Raw genomic sequence first — 25450 nt, 5'->3', positions numbered from 1 at the left:
TCAACCCAGCGTCTCTACCTTCCCCCACGTAGGACTTCTTCCCCCAGGGTCTGGCCTGTCCAGAGTACTCCCTACAGTTTTTCCATTCTTTCATTTTGTTCTTTTCCTCATCAGCAGATGCAGTCACATAAGCTAGGATGACCAGCTTCCTGGTGGTCCTGAGGGACTGACCAGATGTCCCATGAAGCAGAGCTTCTAGCTGCTTTTGGGTGTCCAGGGGGCTCCCAAAGCCCCTTGATGCTCTTCTCCAGGGAGCCGTCCTTTTGCTGAGTCTTCCTCCCATAGTGTGTCCACTCAATTGTCACTTGGCATAATTCCAAGGTCAGATGAGTGTTTCCAGAGCTTGGTGTAATGTCTAGCAGCCTCTACCTCCTTTGCCACCTCCATCTGTCACTCAACCCATAAAGGAAGCCTGGACCCTTTATGAAGCACCTTCAGGGTAGAGGCCCTGGGCTAAGCTCTGAGAATGCCCTCAAAGGTAAAAACAGCTCCTCCCCTTCATCCACACAGGGCAAGTGGAGTTGGTGGAGAGAAATGCCTCCCACAGATCTGGGCCCCCACGGCGACGGAAGGGTGATTTCTGGAGGTGGTGGATGTGGAACGGGTGCAGGACTGGAGTTTGTCTGGGACAGGGCTGAGTCACTGGCACACAAGGTGTTCAGGGGACCTTGGGAAGATAAAGAAGGTCTGTGACCCCACCCTGGGGAGCTGGGCTCCTACAGACCCTCCACCGCTTCACTCTGATCTCTCATGCCTCTGGTTTTGTCAAGAACTTTCCTGACAAACAAGAGTGGGGCTCCTCAGAGACTGACCTCCCGAGGCCTTCTGGGGTGAGCACTCACGTTCTGCCCTGGACACCCCCGTGGTCTGTCACTGGTGTCTGAGGGAGACAGGTAGGTCTTGGCTCGGGGCACCCATCTCCTCCTCAGAGCCCACACCCAGCACCAGGAATCACTCTGACCCTGCCACCTAGGAAGACCCACTTTGAGGAGGGGGTCTGAATAGCACAACTCTGGAGTCTGCCCTGGACATTCCTTGGGGCCCATGGGGAGGGGCTCTCTCTCCAGACCATCTCCACGTGGATTCCCTTGTCTCCCTGAACCCACCCCCCGGGGATGCCGAATGGGTGGGGATAGGAAGGGGCAATGGATATGGCTGAAGTGAGGCAGGAAGGTCCAATGAGGAGAAGATGCTGGAGCACTTTCCTTGGCCCAGATCATCTTCTTCTCTAGGGCTTGATGATCTTACTGGGCTCTGAACAGCAGCCAGGCAGCCCTGTGCCCTGGCCAGAGAACTGCTCCTTCTTTGGAGTCAGGGTCCTGGGTTCGAATTCTGATCTGCTATTGAATGCCTGGGTCACCCCTCTAAGTCTCCACTTTGTCCACTTCAGCTCCAGGGCTCTCAAGAATAAGGGGCTGGAACAGATGTGAGAGAAGGGAGACCATGCCAACCCCCCGAAGTCCACTAATCAGAATAGGCCTGACCTCAGACAGGGGTTCTTGGATTGGTCCTTCTGTGGCTGGCAGCTGAGCTGGTGATGAGGGCTGCCCTTGGACTTTGTGCTGCCAGATCTGGGCCCTAGAGGAAGAAAAGAGGCTATTCCCCTGGGAAGGGCCAGCAGCCAGTGTTCTGCCCACCGAACAGAGGGAGAACTGCCAACCTAGGCCTGAGTGTGAACTTTCCTCAGCCTGGGAGGCCAACAGGGCATGTCCTGTCCACCCCAACCCCCTCGCCATCTGTAGAATCTCCCTTGTTCAGGGCAAACCCAAACTCCTTCTCTGGAGTACCTGGTGTATGCTTCCTCCCCTGGCCTGGCCCTACCCCTCCTATGGGACCCTGGCCATCAGAAGCTCCCCAGATCCTCCCCATCAGCTCTCCCCCAGCTCCAGGAATTAGTCAATTCATTTGATTCACTAATGGTTTCTCTTTGTCTCTTCGTGGGTTCACTCCCTGAGCCAGGGTAACCAGGACCCTGGGAGGGCTTCCCAGAACTCCTCTGGGTTTCCTTCACAAAGCTGCAGGTATAGGCACTTAATAAAGGCTTCCCATTGACATTATTACACTGTTGGTGGAGCTGTGAACTCATCCAACCCTTCTGGAGAGCTATTTGGAACTATGCCCAAAGGGCAACAAAAATGTGCATACCCTTTGGCCCAGCAATACCACTACTGGGTCTATATCCTGAAGAGATGATGAAAAAGGGTAAAAACATTACTTGTACAAAAATATTTATAGCAGCCCTGTTTGTGGTGGCAAAGAATTGGAAATCCAGTAAATGTCCTTCATTTGGGGAATGGCTTAGCAAACTGTGGTCTATGTATGTCATGGAACACTGTTGTTCTATTAGAAACCAGGAGGGATGGGAATTCAGGGAAGCCTGGAGGGATTTGCATGAACTGATGCTGAGTGAGATGAGCAGAACCAGAAAAACACTGTACACCCTAACAGCAACATGGGAGTGATGTTCAACCTTGAAGGACTTGCTCATTCCATCAGTGCAACAATCGGGAACAGTTTTGGGCTGTCTGCAAAGGAGAGTGCCATCTGTATCCAGATAAGGAGCTGTGGAGTTTGAACAAAGTGCAAGGACTATTCCCTATAATTTAGAAAAAACCAGATATCTTATTGTCTAATCTGGTTACCTCTGAGAATTCTGTTCTCTTTAAGGATATGATTTCTCTCTCATCACACCCAATTTGGATCAAGGTACAACATGGAAACAAAGTAAAGACTGACAGAGTGCTATCTGGGGGGGGGGGCAAGATTGGGGGAAAATTGTAAAACTCAAATAATATCTTTAATAAAAATAAATTAAAAAAATAAAAATAAAGGCTTCCCATCAATGGCCCCTACCTTGCCCTCCTTTGCCTCCTAGAACTGAACTGGACAGAGCTTTGCCCTTTTGCTGTTGTTCGTTGTTGTCCAGTAGTTTCAATCATATCCGATTCTTCAAGACCCCCTTTGGGGTTTTCTTGGCAAATGTTATTGGAGTGGTTGGCCATTTCCTTCTCTAGTTCATTCTACAGATGAGAAGACTGAGGCAAATGGGGGGAGTGCCTTGCCCAGGGTCACAGAGTAAGTGTCTAAGATTTGAAGTCACAAAAAAAAAAGTCTTCTGACTCTGAGCCCATGGCTCTGTGCCTCAAGGTGGGCATCTAGGAGAGCCCAATAAAGCCTGGCCAGGTGCTAGATGGTGGAAGTTCAGAAGAGGGTGGGAGACAGGACCTTGGGGCTGGGGGTGGGGCAGCAGGAGCCAGCCAAGCTTGGAGGCCAGGGAGTCATCTGGCTGTTCTACCAGCCGACCTCTCCTCCCCATCTCCTGCCTTGGGATTCACAGCCCGTCTCTATTCTCAGCTCTTTCCCAGACCATCAGCCCCCTCCTCCCCAGTTCAGTCTGATGCTGCCCTGTCTCTCCAGACTCCGGTCCCCTAATGGGGCAGTATCTTGGTCTGCCGCATTGCAGGGATGGACCGTTCCCACTTGCCTTTGCCTTTGTCCCCAACTGCTGCTGCTGAAGCTGGAGGAGATCACAAAACTGGGATGGACAAAGCAGCCATTATTCTTCCACGCTATTCCGCTTCATTCCCAGCCCCCTTCTGTCTTCAGACTCGGTCACCCTGGAGTTGGATCCCCTCACCAGACCCACCTGGTCTGCTACCTGCTCACACTGGGGTTAACCTGTCAGCTTTCTTAACCGAAGGTCTGACCATGTCACCCTCTTCCGCATTCAAACCCACCACTCCCTATTACCACCAGGGTCATAACCTGGTCATTGCTACTTTTCAGTGCTCTGGTCTCCAAGTTCAGGTGGGCGTTTTGGTGGTTGTCCCTCACCCTCAATTCTCTCCCTCTTCAGTTCTGCCTCCTGGCTCAGGTCAAGCCCCTTGGGCAACTTAGTCCTCAGAACTTCCCACTATGGCCATCTCCAGTTGACCCCATCCCAACCTAGGAGTCCTTGACTCCTCACTCTCTGTCCCTGGCTCCCACATCCAAGATTGGGCCAAGGGTGGTCAGCTGCCCCTTCCCATTTATTTCTTTCTGGGATGTTGCTGTTGGGTCTCCTGCTTCCACTCTCTTCTCCAATTCGTCTTCCAGAGGGGCAGGTAGATGGGACTGCAGAGTGGCAAAGCTGAAGAAAGGGAGACTCATTCATCTTCCAGAGTTCAAATCCAGCCTCAGTCACTTCCTAGCTTTGTGACCCTGGGCAAGTCACTTCACCCTATTTGCCTCAGTTTTGTCATCTGTAAAATGAGCTGGAAAAGGCAATGGCAAAGCACTCCAGTGTGTTTGCCAGGAAACCCCAATGGACACGACTGAACAATAGCACATCTTCTCTACGGCTCCTAATACAATCTTCCCTTAGGGACTCATCAGACCATGGGACTGATGCCTTTCTCACTACAAATTCCTGTCTGGCATTTAAGGCTGCATCACCTTCCCGACTTATTTCACCTTCCTCACCTTCACACACACACACACACACACACACACACACACACACACACAGACACACACACAGAGAGAGAGAGAGAGAGAGAGAGAGAGAGACCCCCCTCAAATTCAATCCATCAACCAGTAGGCTTTTATTAAGTCCCCAAAAGTCAGCAAAACACTCCCAGATATAATGGGTGTAAAATACATCTGTGGGGACACAAGCACCTGGGTGGGAGTGGGGGCCTCACCTGAAGGGGACCTGGGGGGGGTCAGAGTACCCGAGGAGAGTTGATGAGAAGGGGACCATAAACACCTGGGCACGGATGAGCCCCTGGGGTAGGCTGTGAGTACAGGGTGGGGGTGCCAGGAGCATCTCAGGGGGGTGAGTAGCCCTTCCCCTCTCCCCTGGTGTCTGAAAAGCTGCGGCCCCTCTCCCAGCCCAGGCCAGCCCTGGAGCGATGCCCATGATCGTACCCCGACTTCTAGGGTAAATGGCTCCCTCATCTCTCTGCCCCCATCTTCGGCCAGGTCCATCCCCACTGTCCCTGTCCCTCAGAGCTGGTCTCTCGCCAACGCTCATCTGGAAAGTTCCTCTCAAGCCCTTCAAAGCACAGAGAAAGCAACAGCCAAAGTCTTAGGAGTCTTAGGGAGGAGTGGGCGATCTGGGCCGCCTGGAGTGATGGCAGGTAGCACACCAGTGCCCCCCAGGTGCGGGGCGGCTCGGCTCGGGCTGGACACTGGGGTGGGGGGAGGACCAGAAAGAGGGCTGCCTGGGTGTGGGGGTCCTGTGCTCCGTGCAGGGGGCGGGGGTGCTGCACTGGGGGGGTCCTGTGTTCCGTGCAGGGGTTGGGGGTGCTGCACTGGGGGGGTCCTGTGTTCCGTGCAGGGGGAGGGGGTGCTGCACTGGGGGGTCCTGTGCTCGGTGCAGGGGCGGGGGTGCTGCACTGGGGGGGGGGGGTCCTGTGCTCCGTGCAGGGGGCGGAGGTGCTGCACTGGGGGGTCCTGTGCTCCGTGCAGGGGGCGGGGGGTGCCGCACTGGGGGGGTCCTGTGCTCCGTGCAGGGGGCGGGAGTGCTGCACTGGGGGGGTCCTGTGCTCCGTGCAGGGGGAGGGGGTGCTGCCTGGACACTGGGGGGGTCCTGTGCTCCGTACAGGGGTCGGGGGTGCTGCACTGGTGGGTCCTGTGCTCCGTGCAGGGGGCGGGGGGGTGCTGCACTGGGGGGTCCTGTGCTCGGTGCAGGGGGCGGGGGTGCTGCACTGGGGGGGGTCCTGTGCTCCGTGCAGGGGGCGGGGGTGCTGCACTGGGGGGGTCCTGTGCTCCGTGCAGGGGGCGGGGGGTGCTGCACTGGGGGGGGTCCTGTGCTCTGTGCAGGGGGCGGGGGTGCTGCACTGGGGGGTCCTGTGCTCCGTGCAGGGGGCGGGGGGTGCTGCCTGGACACTGGGGGGGGTCCTGTGCTCCGTGCAGGGGGCGGGGGTGCTGCACTGGGGGGGTCCTGTGCTCCGTGCAGGGGGCGGCGGGGGTGCTGCACTGGGGGGGTCCTGTGCTCCGTGCAGGGGGCAGAGGTGCTGCACTGGGGGCGTCCTGTGCTCCGTGCAGGGGGCGGGGGTGCTGCCTGGACACTGGGGGGGGTCCTGTGCTCCGTGCAGGGAGCAGGGGTGCTGCACTGGGGGGTCCTGTGCTCCGTGCAGGGGGCGAGGGGGGTGCTGCACTGGGGGGGTCCTGTGCTCCGTGCAGGGGGCGGGGGGGGTGCTGCACTGGGGGGGTCCTGTGCTCCGTGCAGGGGGCGGGGGGTGCTGCCTGGACACTGGGGGGGGTCCTGTGCTCCGTGCAGGGAGCAGGGGTGCTGCACTGGGGGGTCCTGTGCTCCGTGCAGGGGGCGAGGGGGGGTGCTGCACTGGGGGGGTCCTGTGCTCCGTGCAGGGAGCAGGGGTGCTGCACTGGGGGGTCCTGTGCTCCGTGCAGGGAGCAGGGGTACTGCACTGGGGCGTCCTGTGCTCCGTGCAGGGGGCGGGGGGTGCTGCACTGGGGGGTCCTGTGCTCCGTGCAGGGGGCGGGGGGGGTGCTGCACTGGGGGGGTCCTGTGCTCCGTGCAGGGGGCGGGGGTGCTGCACTGGGGGGGTCCTGTGCTCCGTGCAGGGGGCGGGGGTGCTGCACTGGGGGGTCCTGTGCTCCGTGCAGGGGGCGGGGCGGGGGCGCGGCGCTGCCTGGAGCTGGGGGACCCGCTGAGGGCCAGATGTGGCCCCTCCAGGGCCGGGATGGGGGCAAAAAGGGGGCGGGAGCTCCCCTCCCCCCGCCCCCAGGGTCGGGTTAGGTGTTTCAGAATGCGCCCCCAAAGCCCCGCGACCCCCAACCCCTCCCCCTGCGGGAGCGGGGCAGGGGAGGCCACGCCCTTTCCGGGACTGTTTCCCAGAAGCCTCCGCGCCGCGAGCCTGGACTACATTTCCCAGAACACTCCGCTCTCGCTGACCCCCCGCGCGGGACGTGACGTCATCGCCCAGCGCGGACTCCGACGCTGACGTGGCGGGAGTGGGGCCGGGGTTGGGGTTCCTTGGAGTTGGGGTTCGCGATGCGGCGCGCCGGTCTCGGTGAGTGGGGTGCGGGCGGGGAGACTGAGGCACAGCCCGGCTGGGGGGGGGCGGAGCGGCCCGCGGGGAAGCGGAGTGGGGGCGGGGCCGCCGGACCGGAACCGAGGCGGGGGTGGGGGAGGGGCGGGCCCGGGCCCCCGGCTGGCCCCTCCCCCCACCCGGTGCCCCCATCCCGGAGTGGGGGGGATGGAGGGGCGGGGCCGGATTGGGGGAGAGCTGGGGTTCAGGGAGCAGACAGGCCCCGGACCTGAGGGGGGGCCCGGCAACTGCCCCCCAGCCCTCCTCGGGGTTGGGGGCGCCCCCAAAGGCAGCCCTTACTTGGGGGTCCATGCTGAGGAAGGGGGTGGGGGGAGCAGGGGTCACAAGAGGCTTTCTGGGGGAGGGGCCACCAAGGCTGGGGACAGGGGAGCCCCCCCCGGGATGTTCTCTGACTTGGAGAGGGGGCCCCGCCCCATTCTTCCCTCATGGTCACTGCCCTGTCTCTGCCAGGCGAAGGGGGCCCCCACCCCGGGCACCACGGCTATGCCAACAGCGGCTACAGCGCCCTGGACGAGGAGAACGAGCGGCTGACGGAGAGCCTGCGCACCAAGGTGACCGCCATCAAGTCGGTGAGTGCCAGGCCCGAGGGGTGTGGAGAGGGCCCTGCCAGGCCCGAGGGGTGCGGAGAGGGCCCTGCCAGGCCCGAGGGGTGCGGAGAGGGCCCTGCCAGGCCCGAGGGGTGCGGAGAGGGCCCTGCCAGGCCCGAGGGGTGCGGAGAGGGCCCTGCCAGGCCCGAGGGGTGCGGAGAGGGCCCTGCCAGGCCCGAGGGGTGCGGAGAGGGCCCTGCCAGGCCCGAGGGGTGGACGGAGACCCTGAGCCCCGGAGCCCACGGGCCCCAACCCCTCCAGGGCATTCCCTTCTTTGGGCCTGACCCGTGATTGGGTTGTACAAGAGGGTCCTGGGACTGTTTGAGGAGAACAAAGAGGAGGAGGAGGAAGGGTCTTCACCCACCCCAGCCACTGACTGTGCTGCCTGTGTCTCCCCTCACAGCTTTCCATCGAAATAGGACATGAGGTGAAGCATCAGAACAAGATGCTGGCTGAGATGGTGAGTGTGCCGCCTCCCCTTCTGGAAGAAGAAAAAGCTGTGCCCAAGGCAGGGCCCGGGGTCCCTCTAGGATCCCCATCAGCCTTGGGGGTCACTGCATGGCCAGAGCCCTGGAGAGCTTAGGTTTGGCAACCTCGAAGCTGGGAGTGCCACTGGTCGCCCTCACCACTTCTCTCAAACTGCCTTTCTCTCTCCCATTTCTTATTTTCCCTTTCCTTCTTTCTCCTTTCCTTTCCTTCTTTTTTTCTTTCCCTCTCTTCCTCCTTTTCTTCCTTCTTTCCTTCTTTTTTTGTTTCTTTTTTTATTCTTTTCCTTCTCCTTCCCTCCCCATGCATGCACCCTAATTTGTCCACCCACTTCCCAATTGCTTTGGGGTGGTAGAGGCTTCCTAAGGTCTCCAGCCCAGCTGTGCCTGTGGCTGCAGTCCTTCCAGACCTTTCTTGTCATTTTTACTCCTCTGATGAGTTACCTTAATTTACACTTCTCTTCATTATTACTGACTTAGGGTATTTTTTCAGAGGGGTGCTGATAGCTTGGATTTCTTCCCCGCCTGTCCATGTCCTCTGACCATGGGTGGGGAATGGGGGGACTTGGACGAATTAACCAGTTTACAAAGCAATTCTGCTTTCTGGAAGTTCTGGGGCCCAGCTTGCTTCTTTTCACACACACCTCAGTTTTGTGGGGGCTTTTTGAGCCTCCAGGCTTAGCTAGAAACAGTGTCCTCAATAGCCCATTTCTGACCCCCTTCCTACCAGGCCTTCCTATGTGATAAAGCCCAGCAGGGTCTCCCAGCCAAGAGCTCCTGACAGACAGTGGAAGGCATGTTCTGGGGGGAGGGGAGGAAACCTCTGGGCTGAACTCCTCCCCAGTACCAGCCTTGCTGGAGATGGGGTTCCTTCCCAGGGGCCCTTGATTGGCAGGGGATGATTTTGTCCCTGCCCCAGACTTCCCCTTGCTGACTTTCTTCACTGATCGCTCTAGCAGCAGAGGGAAGTGATGGGGCCTCAAGTGGGCCCTATTGATGCACCTGAGGGTCAATTCTTATCCCTTTTCTCCAGGGTCTTGTGATGCTCAGTTCTTGGCATTAGGTAATTTATTTTTTTCTGTGGGGGCAGGGGAGAGATTAGAGGCAAGTCATTCTGTACCCCCAACCAACCCTCAGTGCCTGCCCCCAGGAGCTCCCAGCCTACAGGTAGCCATGATGGCAAGGGGAAGGGGTGTCCTGAGAGAGCAGGCCTTGGCAGCAGGGGCAGGTTCTCTTGGGAAAGGCCTTCTGCACAAGCTGGGATGGACAAAATCTGGAAGGAAGTGAACCAGGAATACCTGGGGGGGGGGGGACTTCCCCCATTGCCTCAGGCCCCCTGGAGAAGGCATGGCCAGAGATCAGAACCAGAGATTCCCGTAAAGTTGGGGTCCCCCTTTGGTCAGCGACTACCCTGCTCCATTCTACAGGATCAGCTGATGGAGAGGGCCAGGACAGGTCACTCCTCAAATGACTTCAGGTCTGGGGGGCTCATGGCCGAGGCCTGGGCTGGGCAGACCCCTGACCATCCTTGCCTACCTCTTGCAGGACTCAGAGTTTGATTCAACGACCGGCTTTCTGAGCAAAACGATGGGGAGGCTGAAGGTGCTGTCCCGAGGGAGCCAGACCAAGCTCCTGGCCTACATGATCCTTTTCTCCTTCTTTGTCTTCTTTGTCATTTATTGGATCATTAAACTGAGGTGATGCCAGTGGCTCCAAGCCTGACATTTGTACAGTGGGCAGCGGGCAGCTGCTTCTCTTCCCATGGGGATTGGGCTTGGTTTGTGCCCCATCACCCAGAGATCAGCCTGGCTCAGGTCTGAGAATCCCGGTGGTATGGGAGCCATGTCTGGGCTTGGGGAGAGGTGATGTCCCCTCTGGGGCCTCTAGGGTTAGGGCGGACAGTTCATTTAATGGATTCTGTACTTCTCCCCTCTTCCCTTGTCTTGGCTTCCTCCCCTTCTCCCTTTCCTCCTCTTTTCATCCCCATTCTTTTCTCTTATACCCCCCTCACCCCCCACCCCATTTGTGCCTTTTGTAGATAAAGTTGATTTCATCTGATTGGACCTGGTGGCATTTTCCTTCCACTGCCCTCAAACATTCCTTCCCCTCCCCCCTCCTTCCCTGTCACCCTCTCCCTTTCTCCCTTCCTCCCCACTTCATTCTTTCCTTCCTTCTTATATTTTGGTATTGGGGGCTATTTTTGGTAGAACCCAAGCAGAGGAAGGCTTTGATAATGAATTTCTCAGGCTGTGTCTGACCCTCCCTCTAGCCTTTTGTGGTCACATCCTGGGGCCTGATTCTTGGGTGGTGCTTCTGGTCTGGGCCTCTTTGGACTGCTCTCATCGGCACTGCTTCTTCAGAGATAAGGGGCATGGTGGAAGAACTCTAGGAGAGCTGAACTGACCCAACCTTCAGGAATTGTCCTCATTAGAGAATCTAAAATTAATTTGCTTTAAAAGCAACGAGAGCTTGTTGATAACTGATTGTCAGATTGTTTTAGAATGAAAATATCTGTAATTTAAATTTTCTATAATGAGTTAGAAATAAAGGTCTATCAACATCCTTCTGTGGTCAAGACGTGTATCCACATGGTGTCACCAGATCTACTGAATCCTAGCTTGCTTGTTCTGGTCTGAAAGGGTCCTGTTGGTTTGTGGGGGGCAGGGAGGAGAAGGAGCCCTTCAGTGATCCAGATCACAGCCACTTCAAGAGCTTCCCCTACAGCCAGCCTGAGGAGAAGCCCTCTGGCCTTGGCTCAGCCAGCCAGTGCTCAGGGTGCAGGCAATTCCCCTTTGTCTGCCTCAATTTCCTTCTCTATAAAAGGGGCATCGTAGCCCCACCCTTCCAGGACTGTTGAGAGGATCCAGTGGGATACAGGGCTTAACTTTAACTTCCTTTCCATGCCACTTGTGAGGCAGGGGAGATTGATCTCTATTGGCCTCCCTCCACCCCCTTTGCTCCAGTCTAGTGACTGACAAGGGTCCTTCACCTTTCCTCTTTTGAGGCCTGAATGAGGCTGGTGGGAGGGGAGCTCTGTTAGGAAGGAATCATGAAGAGGATGGCTCCCTCTGCCAGCCTGCAGTAGTCTCCTTGCCACCACCAAGGACATATCCAATTCCTTTGGCATCTGAAGGTCTTCAGAAGCCACCCCCCAGGTGCCTTTCCAGGCTTCTTCCATATCCCCTTCCAGGCTGTGCCATGGTACCCCATGATGTCATTCCCTGCCTCTTCACCTCCCACTGCTCAGAAATCCTTCTGTAGGTATTTATTTATCCCAACTTGGCTTCATTGGGAGACTCTCCACCTTCTCAGTGTCCTTCCTAAAAGATGATCCCCAAACCAGATTGCCCTTCTTGTGGAGGGATCAGACCAGAAGGGGCCAGAGGGGTCACCCCAAAATGTATCCATCGAAGGGCCTCATGAGTCCAAGGCTCCCATCTTACCATGTTGTCTTTAAGCCTCTGAGGAGGGACTTTGCCCAACTCTTGTAAAGTCCAAACTGTCTAATCCACCTGAGGACTTCCCCTTGAGAATGGAGATGAGACGAATTATAGCTTGAGCCCACACTGGCCCATATTGGGACCTCTTGTAAAGAGAACCCCCACCTCAGGTTTTCTAGAATGTTCTCAGTTGTTTTCAAGGCACATGTTGACCCTCTTAAAAATGAGCTGTGGGAAAGACAGTATTCCACATAGGTGGAGTTTGGGTCATGTATTCAAATAACACAGAATATTGGTTAGACCAGCCTGGGGGGTGGGGGGAAGGTGATGTTTGGCACTTTTCCTGGAAACATGCAGGGTCTTCTCCAAAGAATCTGCATAAGGCTGGGGCAGCCTGGCCAGCTTCCTCGGAAGGTTCCATTTGTCTCATTTCACTGATTGGGTCCTTGGAAGGGTGTCCATGTACTTGCATATGACAGAAAGCATGACTTCATCTGCACCCCCCCCTATAGAGAAAAGTCTCAAGTCTCTGAAATGAAGGGAGAGCAGACAGGGCATCAGTCAAGGCATTGACTAATTAATAGCATTGTTTGATTTTAAATTGATTGTTCCAACTACTTGCAAAGATAGTTTTTGACATTCACCTTTTAGGGAGTTTTCTCTCCCCCTCTTTTCCCCATCCCTTGACAAAGAGCAGTCTGATAGAGTTTATATAAGTCCATAACTATGTTAAACATATTTCCATATTAATCATGTTGTGAAAGATGAATGAGAACAAAAGGGAACAAAAAAGGGGAACATAAAACACATTTTTAAAAGGGAAAAATAGTCTGCTTTGGTGTGCATTCAGACTCCATATTTCTTCCTCTGGATGTGGATGGTATTCTCCATCACAAGATCTTTAGAATTGTTTTTGTTTATTGTACTGCAAAGGAGAGCTAAGTCCATCATAACTGAACATCTGTTTTTTAAAATAAATTTATTTACTTTTTAATATTTTTATAAAATTTTGAGCTCCAAATTCTCATCCTTCAGCCCCTTCCTTACTCGTTGAGGAGCAATATATCAATTATACATGTGAAATCATGCAAAATGTTTCCATATTAGCCATCACTCACACAAGCAAGAAAAATGAAAGTGAACAGTATTTTTCATTATCAGTTCTTCAGAATTGTTATGAATTGTATTGATTAGAGTAGCCAAGTCTTTCCACAAATTAACAGCATTCTGAAAGCACACTACTCAAATTCTTTTATGAAAGCAGATGAATCTGTCCCATCGTGGATTGATTCTACAAGGTCAACTCAGTTGGACCACAGTGGGCCAGGATATCTCATTCCCAGTATCCCAGTACCTCTTTAATCCTCTCCACTGGGGCATCACCCTTGGACCCTGAGGTATCATCGCTAACCATTGTGCTGTTTTATCCCTCAATTCCTTTAGGAGTTAGTCTCTGTGACAATGTAGGAATGTCACTTGACTGAATTCAAGTGGATGATGCGGAGTCTCTTTGGACCAAGCCAGATGGAGATAACCCTCTTCAGTGGCCCAGTGACCTCTTCTGAGGAGGCTTTGGGTAGGGAGAAGCCCTCAGGTGAGGAGACTGCCTGCATTCCATGAAGAAATTAAAGCTATAGATCATATGAAAAAATGCTCTAAATCATTAGGGATTGGAGAAATGCAAATTAAAACAACTCTGAGGTACCAACCCACACCTATCGGTTTGACAAACATGACAGAAATGGAAAATGACAAATGTTGGAGGGAATGTGGGAAAACTGGGATTATACTATACCCAAGGTCGGGGTGTATAAGTAATCTTGAGCAGATGGCTTTCAGAAAAACTTGGAAAGACTTCCACAAACTGATGCAGAGGGAAGTTAGCCAAACCAGGAGCTCCTCCTTTACCCTAATGGCAACATTGTGTGATGATCAGCTATGCTAGACTGAGCTCTTCTCAGCAAACAGTGATCAATGGAAAATGCTACCTGCAGCCAGAGAAAGAACTATCATGATTGAATGCAGACCAAAGCAGACTACTGTTTTCACCTTTGAAAATTTGTTGTGTTTTTTCTTTTTCAAGGTGTTCCTTTTGTTTTGATTCTTCTTTCATGAGATGACTATTATGGAAATATGTTTAACATGATTATACATATAAAACCTATATTACTTGCTGTCATGGGAGGGGGAGGGTAGGGAGGAAAGGAGAAAAATGTGGAACTCAAAATCTTAAAATAAATGAATGTTGAAAGCCATTTTTTACCAGGAACTGGGGAAAAATTTTAAAATTTTGAGATATTTATAAGTATCTTCTATACTGTGATGCAGTTTAACCTTACTTAATCCCTTATTTTTTTTCCTTTTTACTCTTTTATGATTCTCTTGAGGCTTATATTTGGAAATAAATATTTTCATTCAGCTCTAGTCTTGAAAGTCCTCTGTTTCATCAAACAAGTATTTTCCCCTAGATGGATTATACTAAGTTTGACTGGCTAGTTGTATCAGTTGTAAGCCTAGCTCCTTTGCTTTCTAGAATATATCATATTCCAAGCCCCCAACCCTTTAAATATAGAAATTGTTAAAACCTATGTGCTCCTGACTTGAGTTCCACAATATTTGAATTAGTTCTTTTTGTCTGCTTGCAATATTTTTTCCTTGACCTGGAAATTCTGAAATTTGGTCACAATGTTCCTGGGAGTTTTCATTTTGGGATCTCTTTCAAGAAAAGTGAGGCTGATGACTTTGCACAGCACTCAAATCCAATTCATGTGCTTGTCATGGCATCACCTCCCTGATGTCATGGTCTTCATCAAGAATGAAGGACACAGATCTTAATTATTACCTAGCTGTGTGACCTTGGGCAAGTCACCCCATTGCCTTGCAAAACAAATAAATAAACAAAAAAAAGAACAAGAATGAAGGACAAAAACTGCATCTCTCAGGAGGTGATCAATAGATTCTTTCAGTCTCTATTTTACTCTCTTGTTCTAGGATATCAGAGTGGTTTTCTTAGATAATCTTAATGTATGATGACCAAGTTCTTTTATTTTTATCATGAATTTAGTTAGTTCAATAATTCTTAAATAATCTCTCCTGGATATATTTTCTAGGTTAGTGATTTTTCCAATGAGATATTTCACATTTTCTTCTATTTTTTTTTTACTTTGGTTGATTCTTGATGTCTTTTGGAACAGTAGTGTTTCATCACATACATATATCACAATTTGTTCAGCCATTCCTCAATTGATGGAAATCTCCTCAATTTCCAATTCTTTGCCACCATGAAAAGAGCTGCTATAAATGTTTTTGTACAAGTGGTTTTTTTTAAATCCTTTTTTGTTATCTTTTTTGGGATACAGATCCAATACTGGTATTGCTGGATCAAAGGGTATGCATAGTTTTATTACCCTTTGAGCATAATTCCAAATTGCTCTCCAGAAAGGTTGGATCAGCACATAACTCCACCAGCAATGTATTAGTGTCCCAGTTTTCCCACATCCCTTCCAACATTGATCATTTTCCTTTTTTGTCATATTGGCAATCTGATAGATGTGAGGTGATCCCTCAGAATTGTTTTAGTTTGTATTTTTCTCTAATTAGCGCATTTTTTCATGACTCTATATGGCTTTATTTTCTTCATCTGAAAACTGCCAGTTCATATTTTTTGACTATGTATATATTTTAGAAATGAATGTTTTATCAGAAACAGTAACTGTAAAAATTGTTTCCCAATTTTCTGCTTTTGTTCTTATCTTGGTTTCATTGGTTTTATTTGTGCAAAAACTTTTCAATTTAATGTAATTGGAATTATCCATTTTACATTTCATAATGTTCTGTCTCTTCTTTGGTCATAAATTCTCTTTCTCTTCATAGATCTTAGAGGTATTCCTTGTTCTTCTAATTGGCTTATGGTATTCACCTTTTATGTCTAAATCAGATAACCATTTTAGCTTTTCTTTGTATGGGGTGTGAGATGTTGGTCTTTATCCACTTTCTGCCAAACTATTTTCTGTTTTTCCAGCAGTTTTAGTCAGATAAGGAGTTCTTATCCCAGAAGTTAGTCTTTGAGTTTATCAAATAGTAGATTAGCATAGTTACTTATCACTGTGACTTGTGAACTTAGCCTGTTTCATTGATTTACTACTTTTTTTCTTAACCAATACCAAATATTTTGATAATTGCTGCTTTTTAATAAGGCTTTAAATTTTATGGCTAGGTCACCTGTCTTTGCATTTGTTCTTTCATTAATTCCCCTGAGAGTTCTGATTTTTTTGTTTTCCAAAATAAGTTTTTTCTAGTTCTATAAGACAATTTTGGGGTAGTTTGATTGGTATGGCACTAAATAAGTAGATTAATTTAGGTAGAATTGTCATTTTTATTATAGTAGCTCAATCTAACCATGAGTAACTGATATTTTTCCATATGACTTGATTTCTGTGAAAAGTGTCTTGTAATTATATTCATATAGTACCTGGAAGGTAGACTCCCAAATATTTTATTTGTCTACAGTTGTTTTGAATGAAATTTCTCCTATCTCTTACTGCTGGACTTTGTTGATAATATAAAGAAATGCTGATGATTTCTATGAGTTTATTTTATATCCTACAATTTTGCTAACATTAATTGTTTCAACTATTTTTTAATGAATTCTCTAGGATTCTTTAAGTATAGCATCATCTACAAAGAATTTGATCGTACCATCCTTAAATGGAAACTGGATTGTTCTGGCAGGTACATTGCATGATAATGATGGCCATCCTGCTGAGGTATCCATGGTGACTAGGAGCTCAGAGAGATGGGCAGAGAGAGACTAAATCCATATGTGTAACACCAATCCTAGGGACTGGAAACGCCGATGGACCTCGAGCCCATTCTTGAGAGACATATCAATTTAGCCTATCTTTTTTGATGTCATCAGGTGAGATTTAGGAACAGTTAGCCCCCAACCAGTCCAAAGTCTCCTTTCAATCTCAGACAACAAAATCTGGAGTTCCAAGTTCAAGTTTGAAGGTGATGATGTTGACCTCAGACATCAACAGTTTAGACCTATGTAGTTTCTGGTTGGGACTGTCCCTTTGACCTAGACTTTCCTAAGCAATTCATTATTTAATCTGCACCTAGGCTTTTGTGTTTTGTTCTCATTCCCTTACTGATTTCTATTTATTTGTGTGATGTCTATAAAAATGTACTTTTATACATTCTTGATGCTCTGTGATATGACCAGTGCAAGTCACTGCCTTTTGTACATATTAATAACATTAATTTATCAAATAAGTTCTTAGATTTGAGGAGAAGGGACTAGAAGGGAACAACTCTTCCTTAATCTCTACTGTAAGCTAGGGACTTGCTGAGCCCTTTGCAAATGATCTCATTTTGTTATGTCTATTTAGTTTGTTTTCCTGGTGTGCTGCTCAGTTCTACATGTTCTTTTTCTTCTTTCTGTCCAATTTGTCACATTCTAAAAGTCGGGTGCTATACTCTCCCACTTTTGGTTGATTCCTTTTAAAGGCAGGTAATGTTTCCATGAAGCATTTATTAGCTACTGTTCCCTTAAATAGACATATGTGTGTTCACATGAACACATACCCTGATATAGTTCCCTCGTCTCTTGTTTAAAATTGGCTCTATCCAAAATCATGTCTGTATTACCCTGTGTTCAAGAATCAGTTGATAAGGGGTAGCCAGGTGTCATGGTAGATAGAGCACCAGCCCTGGAGAAAGGAGGACCTGAGTTCAAATTCAGCCTCAGACATATACCCAGCTGTGTGACCGTAGGCAAACCACTTAACCCCATAGCCTTGCAAAAAAAAAAAAAAAAAAAGAAAGAAAGAAAATTCCAGGTTCTCCAGAAAAAAAAAAGAATCAATTGACATATACCCTGGCAAATGTCTTTTTGCCTTAACTGTGTTTCCTGCAGGAACCCTAATGTTTGGCCTTTCAAGTATGTTTAAAACCTTCAGAAGGCTCCAATCTAATCATCTCATCACTGAAATTAGAAATGCCAGCCGACAGTAGAACAAAAGAAAGAATAATTGTTATCTGTTGATACTCTGAAACAACAAGCTCACCTGAAGAGTCTGCTGACCAAGGCTTTGTGGGTGTATCCTGTGCCCCCCCAGTACTGAAGACAGCTGTCAGTCACCTCACGTGAAAGACGACCCGCCTTTAACTTGCCCATTGACACCAGCTTGGTTGTATCAAGACCTTGCATGTACTGATCTAGAGATGGTGAGACAATTGTGAGCTGATGTTACCTGCCCAGTGCCACCCATTTCCCTCAAGGGCTCTGCCCCCTCACCTACGGTCCGGTAGAGTAGTGAACGAAGGAGCTCCAGCTCCGTGGCCAGTTCTGCCAGACGGAAGTGCACAACCTGGCTGTCCAGCAAGGGCTTGTTGAAGAGGATACGATTTCGGGCATACTCAGTGGTCTGGTGGATGATGTTGGTCAATGGGGTTAGCACTAAGAGACATAGAGAAGTAGGGCCACTTCTGGAGAGTGACCATTGGCCCTCTCCACCACAGGGAGAGATACACAATGACAAAACCCTGAAAAATTCAAACCCAATTTTGTGTACCAGCCTTGCAAGAACCATTGAAAGTCTCTGATGAGGTCTCTTTTCTGCCATGAAAAGATGGCAAGAATCCAGAACCCAGAAGATGAAAGAAATTTCTAAAGTTATGTCATTTTGAATATTGTTGACATGAATATGCAGGTAGAAATATTCTATGTAAAAGGACAGAGATGGGCAAATGGATCTGGTTCTGTGTCATGAACCAGGGAGAATGAAGCAGGAAAATCCCTAATGACCCCATGGATCTTGAAAGAATAGGACCACTCTCTGGCCTTCTTTCAGAGATCAGATGAGATCAGATTTGGGACTATATAATGTTCATCTTTTTCCCTCTCCCCTTACCCCTTTTCCTTCCATGGAAACCCCCTCTAAACTCTGCTTCAGAGATGCTGAGCCTACAACTCAAAGGCAACAGATCATCATATTCCCCCTTCATGTGTACAACTCCATCAGAACAATGCTACAGGCTTCTCACCATGCTTGCTCGTGACCTGGGCTCATGACCTAGATGGAGTGACCTCCATCTAGGAGGGGCTGCTCCTGGCTACCAAGCCCATCTCTCCCTCCACGAGCCAGCCCTACCATTTACCCAGGGCTGTTCCAGCCATCCGCTCTTCCTGGAATTGCTGCATCTGGTACTGGAAGCCCCGGCCTTCCTCCCCAATTAGGAACTTCCTGGGCACTCGGACATCTTCAAAGAAGATCTGAACTGTGTCTGATGACCACATACCCAGCTTTTCTATGTTCTTGGAAACATGGATGCCTAGGAAGGAACAGAGACATCTTGAGCATGGGGTGAAGGAAGTCCACACTGCCCAGATCCAGGGGCTTTTCACTTCTTGTCCTGTAGAGGCAAGGTTCCCAGCACAGAAGGACCAGGGGCTATCTCACTGTCTGGAACTTCCTTGGACTCCTCTTCTTAAGGTCTTAGGAGAACCTGGCAGAATAACTGAAGGCCCTCTGTATTCATAGATGGAGAATCTGCTCTCTGACTCTGACTTTGAGACCTGAGGAGGTACCCTGGTTCTGTCCCTTGCTGATGGAGTGACCAGAAAAGTCACTTACTCTGCCTTAGTTTGCTTCTTGATGGGTCATGGCCAGCCCACAGGTCTCCTCACAACAGTCAGGGGCACAGAATAGAGTGGAGGCTAAGTGGGGTGGGGAAGGGGAGGAAGGCACCACAAAAGGTTTATAGGATCACATCTTGTATAGTTTCTATTCAAGGAAGTCATAAAATAAGAACCATATATGCACAACCTACATCTCAGGGAGGGAACTTAAAAATTTACCAAAAGATGTTAAAATTGGTTTAACATATAGTTGGGGGGAAATAGAATATTATTTTTGAAAATAAGAGAGATGTCAGGTGAGCTCAAAATATTTTTTGGGGGGGGAGAAACAGGAAACCAGCCTTGATGACCTAGCAAGTCCCTCTTTAAAACTGGATCCAGGAGAGTAGGAGAGAGAGAGGGAGAGAGAGAGAGAGAGAGAGAGAGAGAGAGAGAGAGAGAGAGAGAGATGTTTCCTTCTCATAGCATTGTCATCCTCATGCTAGCTGGCATCTAAATTGTCTTAGGAAGAGTCTGAAGATCACTTGGCAGAAGACCCCAGACACTGAGGGTGTCTCGAGCTAAACTGCCGAGCATTCCAACATTGCTATGATAGGTTGTCATGTTGTTACAATGTCAGATGTAAGAACTATTTTATGGAGACTCCCACAAGCCAAGTGCTCACAAGGGGGTCAGAAGAAGTGGAACCGAGACACCCTGAAGGTGTCTTTGAAGAACTTTAGAATTGATTGTACAGGATGGGAGACAGTACTGCTGTCTATGAGGAAGGCAGCTCAAAGGAAACATGATATCCAAAAGTTTAGAGTATCCATCCCAGGTGTTCACATGGTCTATGCATTCTGAGCTAGTATTGGTCTGATCAGCCCCAGTCGGACACGCTGTCATTTGTCTCAAACGTAGTGATGTCATTTTGATCTTCTTCAATAAAGGACAAGAACCAACCAACCAGCTTCTGGAGGGAAGTGCTCAGTTGTCTTCATTCCCCTTTTATAGATGAGGAAGCTGACTCAGAGAGGTAGAATAATGTGCCCATGATTACTCATATAGTGTCAGACACACAATTCAAACCCAGTTCATTGCTACATCTTCTTCAGCAGAGAGGAACAGGCAATTGTAGTGGAGAAAAGAAAGACCAGAAGAATAGGAGAGGTGGGGTGAAAAGAACACCCCCCCCGGAGAAGAATCAAACCCCAGGCGACACTTGGGAGTCAGAAGCACACTTGGGGCTCTTCCTGATGGCTCTAAGGGGGAATCAGGAGCTACTCACCCCCTAAGAAAGGAAAGTGTGGCTTCCTGTCTGTCAAGGGAGAGAGTAACCAGTGATAAACTCAGAAATGATGGAGGCCAGTGGGGTCTTGACTGCACTATTTGTCCCCCATCACAATTGCAAGCTGCTGCTTTCCAAGAGCATTTTTCTATCCAGGATGGGCAGAAATCCTCTCCCAGACCAGACTAGATACTGCCGCCTGCTTCTGGGCACCAGCCATTGCACAGAAACAATTCCAGCCCCATTGAGGAAGATGCCCAAGGCTTAGTCAAGCAACTGATCTCATCTTCTTCGATAACAAAGGACAAGAACCAACCAATCTGGAACATGGCTGGCACTTTCAGCATTGCTGCATGTTCCTAAGGACATATGGGTGCCCACATGGGTCATCCTTCAGGGTTGTCATTCCCAGCTGGAACTAAACTAACCTTCCCAGCTAATAGGGCCCACTCCCCACCCCTACCCCCATTACTTTGATTTTATGTTTCTGCAGATGCATTGTTTACCTTCAATAGAATATGGTTTTTGTGAACAAGGTGAGCTTTATGTAGCACACAGAATGAATAAATCAAATATAAATAAATAATAGGATAGGAGAAGATATTTTGCTCTGGGAAATCACAGGAATAATGAGGGAAAATAGCCTAATTAGCTGCTCTGCCTTTTTCCAGATAAAATGGCCTTGAAAGTGTTGCCAGAACCAGGAAAATGGCCATGATGTGGTGGACTTGCCCAGCACATGAAATAAACTTTGGGGCAGCAGTGCCAACAGGGCAGCAAACACTCAAGTGAGCCAAGAAGGAATGAGTTGAAAAGTGAATGGTTGACTAAGACAGGAGCATCTGAGGAGGGAACAAGAATTAGAGGAAAGACCAGCTCTGGGCTTGGCCTAGGCTGCTGAGAAGGGTCAGAAAATGCTTGGGTCTCATCAGTCAGGCCATAGCCCCCTTAGTAAGCACTCCAGTAGCCATATGAGTCCTGGGAATGAGAAGAGGCAAAGACTGACCCTGTTTTCCATGAGCTCCCAGTCCAATGAGAGCGGGAACAAGCACTCTGCTTCCAGGGGGAAGGTGCCAGGGTTTAGGAAGTGAGGAAAGCCTTCTCTCACCCCCAGGCTGGGCCTCTCCCCACCTCCCCTCTGCCAACTGGCTTCCTAAAAAAATTTCCTAATACACCTTCCTTCTGCAGATGGGCTGTGATGGATCTTGTACTCCTCTTGCCTGTCCGTGGGCAGTTGCATGTTGTCTCTCCCAATAGACTAGGAGCTCCTCGAGGGCAGGGACTGGTTTTTCCCTCTTTCTTGTCCCAGCAGTTAGCATAGTGCCAAGCACATTCATTGTTCAGTCATGAAGACATTAAAAATATTATTTCTGGTGATGATTCTTTGTGACTGAGGTTTTCTCGGTAGAGATACTGGTTCAGTTTCAGATGAGAAAATTGGAACAAACATGGGGAAGTGACATACCCAAGGTCACACAGTTAGGAAGTGTCTGAACTCAGCTACCTATTCTAGTACATAGTAGTGCTTAATAATTGACTCAGAAACAATTAGACTCAAATAATGTTGCTTCATTCTCATTGCACCATACTCACTCCCACATGCAACAACTTTAGAGTTTTTCTGAACTCTGCTCTCAGAGACCAAGAGATAAACACTAATCAGGTGTGCCTTTTCTGACCATGTACAGCATGTACAGCCCCTCTGCCTTTATACATGTAGTAGCTGGCACCAGGGCAGCAAGATGGCACAATGGATAAAGTACTTGCCTTAGAATCAGGAGGACTAGAGTTTGAATCTGGTCTCAGACAATTGACACTAACTGTGACCCTGGGCAAGTCATTTAGCCCTGATTGCCTCAAAACCAAAGCTATCTCCAGTCATCCTGATTCATATCTGACCACTAGACCCAGATGACTCTGGAGGATAAAATGAGACTGGTGACTTGGTACAGTACCCCCTCAATGAAATCCAATTCTTGTTCTTGTCATGGCATCACCTCCCCATTGTCATGGTCTTCTTCAAGAATGAAAAACAAACATTATTATTAATTATTAATTGCTATTATTTTTATTATTATTATTAATTATTATTATTAGGAGCTGGCATCATGACCCTGGTCTGCACTCTACAGATCCAGTCCTCTTTCCATTGCCCCATTGGACACCCCCCAGGACACTGAAGTGCCCAATCTTACCAGCCAGGTTCATGGGCAAACAGAGGAGGGACTTGTTTAGATGAGGTGGTCCTGCACTGGTATTGGCCAGTAGACACATCCAATCAGCTTGGCTCCCAGATGTTGTCCACATCTTGCTACCATTGATGATGTAATCACCCCCTTTGAGCACAGCGTTTGTCTTGATACCTATTGGCAAAAGAGTAAAGAGAAAGATGGCAACTTTCCACACTCCAAGCGATCTGGGAGGGTTGTGAGAATTGATGGGAGAAAAGATTCTGATCTGAGAGGTGTCTTGGAAGCTCTCCTTGCATCCAGAGAACCTGAGCCAAATTGGCGAATGAGCATTAAGGTCCCAAGACTGGTCAGCAACTTAACTGGGATACATTGTGCTCAGTCCCCACTAGTCATACACACACACACACACACACACACACACACACACACACCCCTTACTTTCTTCCTCCTCTTTGTGACCTTTGTTCTCAAGGATCATAATGAGGTCACTATGTAGGGATCAAGGTACAGTGTGTCTGAGTGTGACTGAGCAGACCAATATAAGGTTGGCAGCTCCAATACAGATCTGGCACATTTAGAGTGGAGATGTTGCTGAATTTGTATATCTCAGGTTTCTTTTGAGCTACTGGGATTCTGTTTCACTCATAGAGGACATCATCTTTTATAAAGGCATGCCATATTGGGCAGTCTTGTGCCAGGGTCTCCCATGTCTCACAATTGATTCCAGAGTGCTTCAGTGAGACCTTAAGGGTGTCCTCGTAGGATTTCTTTTGACCTCCATGGGAGGACTTGCTTATTCTATGTGAGATCTTTCTAAAATAATCTTTTTACAAACATACATTTGGCATTTGAACATGACCAGTACATCAGCATTGTACTCTCTGCTCACCCACCCTGCTCCTGAATGAGAATACCTTGTTAATAGATAATGGTACATGCCTCCCCACCTCCCACTCCCACCAGATGGGTCTTTTCCTATCTTGTTCTCTTTAAAAAGTTGTGCCCTTGAATGCAGCCAAATTAGGGGGAAATCTATAACTCTAATTGCTTAAATCAATAAAATAGCAGATCAGTGAATTGAATGTGCAACTTTAAAAACTAGAAAAAGAACAAATTAAAAATCCCCAATTAAATTCCAAACTGGACATCTTGAAAATCAAAGAAAAGATGAATAAAATTGAAAGAACGAAAACCATTAAAGTCAATAAAATAAATACACTGGTTAATTTGATTTTTTTAAAATGGAAAGAAGAAAATCAAATTACTAAAATCAAAAATGAAAGGGGGTAAATTCACCATCAATGAAGAGGAAATTAAATAATTGTTAGGAACAATTTTGGCCAACTATATGTCAAATTTGACAATCTAAAAAATGAATGAATGCTTACAAAAATATAAATTACCATGATTAACAGAAGAGAAATACTTAATGCAATCTTAGAAAAAAAATTAATTAGGCCATCAATGGACTTAGGAAAAAATTCCTAAGACCAGATGGATTCATTGTCAAATTTTACCAAACATTTAAAGAATGAATCCCAATGCTAGATAAACTTTTGGATAAAACAGGTGGAGAATTACCAAATTCCTTTTACAACACAAACATGGTGCTGATGCCCAAACTAGGAAGAGCCAAAAAGGAAAGAAAACGATATACTAATTTTTCTAATGACTATTGGTGAAAATTTTTAAGAGAAATACTAGCAAAGAGATAACAACTATATATAACCAGGTGGAATTTATACCAGAAATGCTGGGCAGGTTCAATATTATGTAATACCAATAACAAAACCAACCCAAAACAGGATTATCTCAATAGATACTGAAAAAAATGCTTTTGACAAAATATAGTACCAATTCCTGTTAAAAACACCAGAGAGCATAAGAATAAATGGAGCTTACCTTGAGGAAATTCAGAAACCTCTAATAAAAAAAACAAGTGGGATAGTTCATTCATCGTTAAGAAGGCAGCATTTTTAATTTCATCAAAAATAAAGTATAAATGAAGCTTAGAGAGAGGCAGTATCTTTTGGCTCAGTAAGAAAGTAGATCAAATTCAGTGTTATGCTGATAGTAAAAATCCAAAGTACTTTTATGATGTCCTGAAGCTTATTTATGGACCAAAGACCTATGATGCATTTCAACTATTCCAGTGCAGATAGAGACACATTGATGCTTGATAAGGACATGATCCTGGAAAGATGAACTGAACACTTCCATTGTGTTCTCAACAGACTGTCATCAATCATCATGGAAGCCATTAACCTTTTACGTCCTCTTGAAGTCAATCCTTCCCTAGCTGAAGTTCCAACTTTAAAAGAAGTTTTGAATGCCATTAGATCTTTTCATATGGCTAAGCACTTGGTGCTGATTCTACTCTAGCTGAGATTTACAAAGGGGAGGGGGTCCACTGCTCATACAAAAGCTGACTAATATTTTCCAGTTTATATGACTAGAGAATTTATGGATGCCTCTATTTCCATCTCTATAAAGTTAAAGGGAATCGATTGTCCTATGACAATCACAAGGGTGTTTCTCTCTTAGTCTTTGCTGGAAAGATTCTTAACAGAGACCCTCTTAATGGTTTGATCCTTCATTTGTGGCTTCAGAAAGGGAAACTTTGCAACTCCAGGAGAAATGCCAAGGACAGAACAGAAGCTCATATACAACATTTATAGATCTGATCAAGGCTTTTGGTACCAACAGGCGTGAGGGTTTATGGAAAATTATGTCAAAATTTCATTAATGCATGATCTTCTGTTTGCAGATGATTGTGCAC

At 48.1% G+C, this 25450-nt stretch overlaps 2 protein-coding genes across 2 annotated transcripts in view; one reads left to right on the top strand and one right to left on the bottom strand.

The window, feature by feature from the left end:
• The first annotated feature begins 6915 nt into the window (after positions 1–6915).
• BET1 (Bet1 golgi vesicular membrane trafficking protein) lies at positions 6916–9836 on the top strand. The gene is made up of 4 exons (XM_074199371.1): positions 6916–7019; positions 7509–7627; positions 8049–8105; positions 9676–9836. Exons 1-4 carry the CDS (start codon positions 7001–7003, stop codon positions 9829–9831), a joined length of 351 nt encoding a protein of 116 aa, XP_074055472.1. The 5' UTR covers positions 6916–7000; the 3' UTR covers positions 9832–9836.
• A 552-nt stretch (positions 9837–10388) lies between these two features.
• The window catches only part of LOC141496705 (putative acyl-CoA dehydrogenase 6), a 33762-nt gene continuing 18700 nt past the window's right edge, over positions 10389–25450 (bottom strand). The window contains exons 5-9 of the mRNA XM_074199370.1: positions 22675–22842; positions 18732–18905; positions 17869–18030; positions 17639–17789; positions 10389–12099 (exon numbers count right to left, since the gene is read on the bottom strand). Of these exons, the coding sequence (XP_074055471.1) occupies positions 11997–12099; positions 17639–17789; positions 17869–18030; positions 18732–18905; positions 22675–22842 (758 nt within the window). The 3' untranslated portion in view covers positions 10389–11996. The remainder of the gene's footprint in view (positions 12100–17638; positions 17790–17868; positions 18031–18731; positions 18906–22674; positions 22843–25450) is intronic.

The sequence above is a fragment of the Macrotis lagotis genome, chromosome 8, assembly GCF_037893015.1.
Source record: "Macrotis lagotis isolate mMagLag1 chromosome 8, bilby.v1.9.chrom.fasta, whole genome shotgun sequence".
In the NCBI taxonomy this organism is placed as follows: domain Eukaryota; kingdom Metazoa; phylum Chordata; class Mammalia; order Peramelemorphia; family Peramelidae; genus Macrotis; species Macrotis lagotis.
This window is presented reverse-complemented; position numbering and strand designations above follow the sequence as displayed.

Coding starts and splice junctions, on each gene's coding strand:
- BET1 (XM_074199371.1), top strand. Junction 7,628..8,048: donor AGGTGACCGCCATCAAGTCG/GTGAGTGCCAGG, acceptor CTCCCCTCACAG/CTTTCCATCGAAATAGGACA. Junction 8,106..9,675: donor ACAAGATGCTGGCTGAGATG/GTGAGTGTGCCG, acceptor TACCTCTTGCAG/GACTCAGAGTTTGATTCAAC.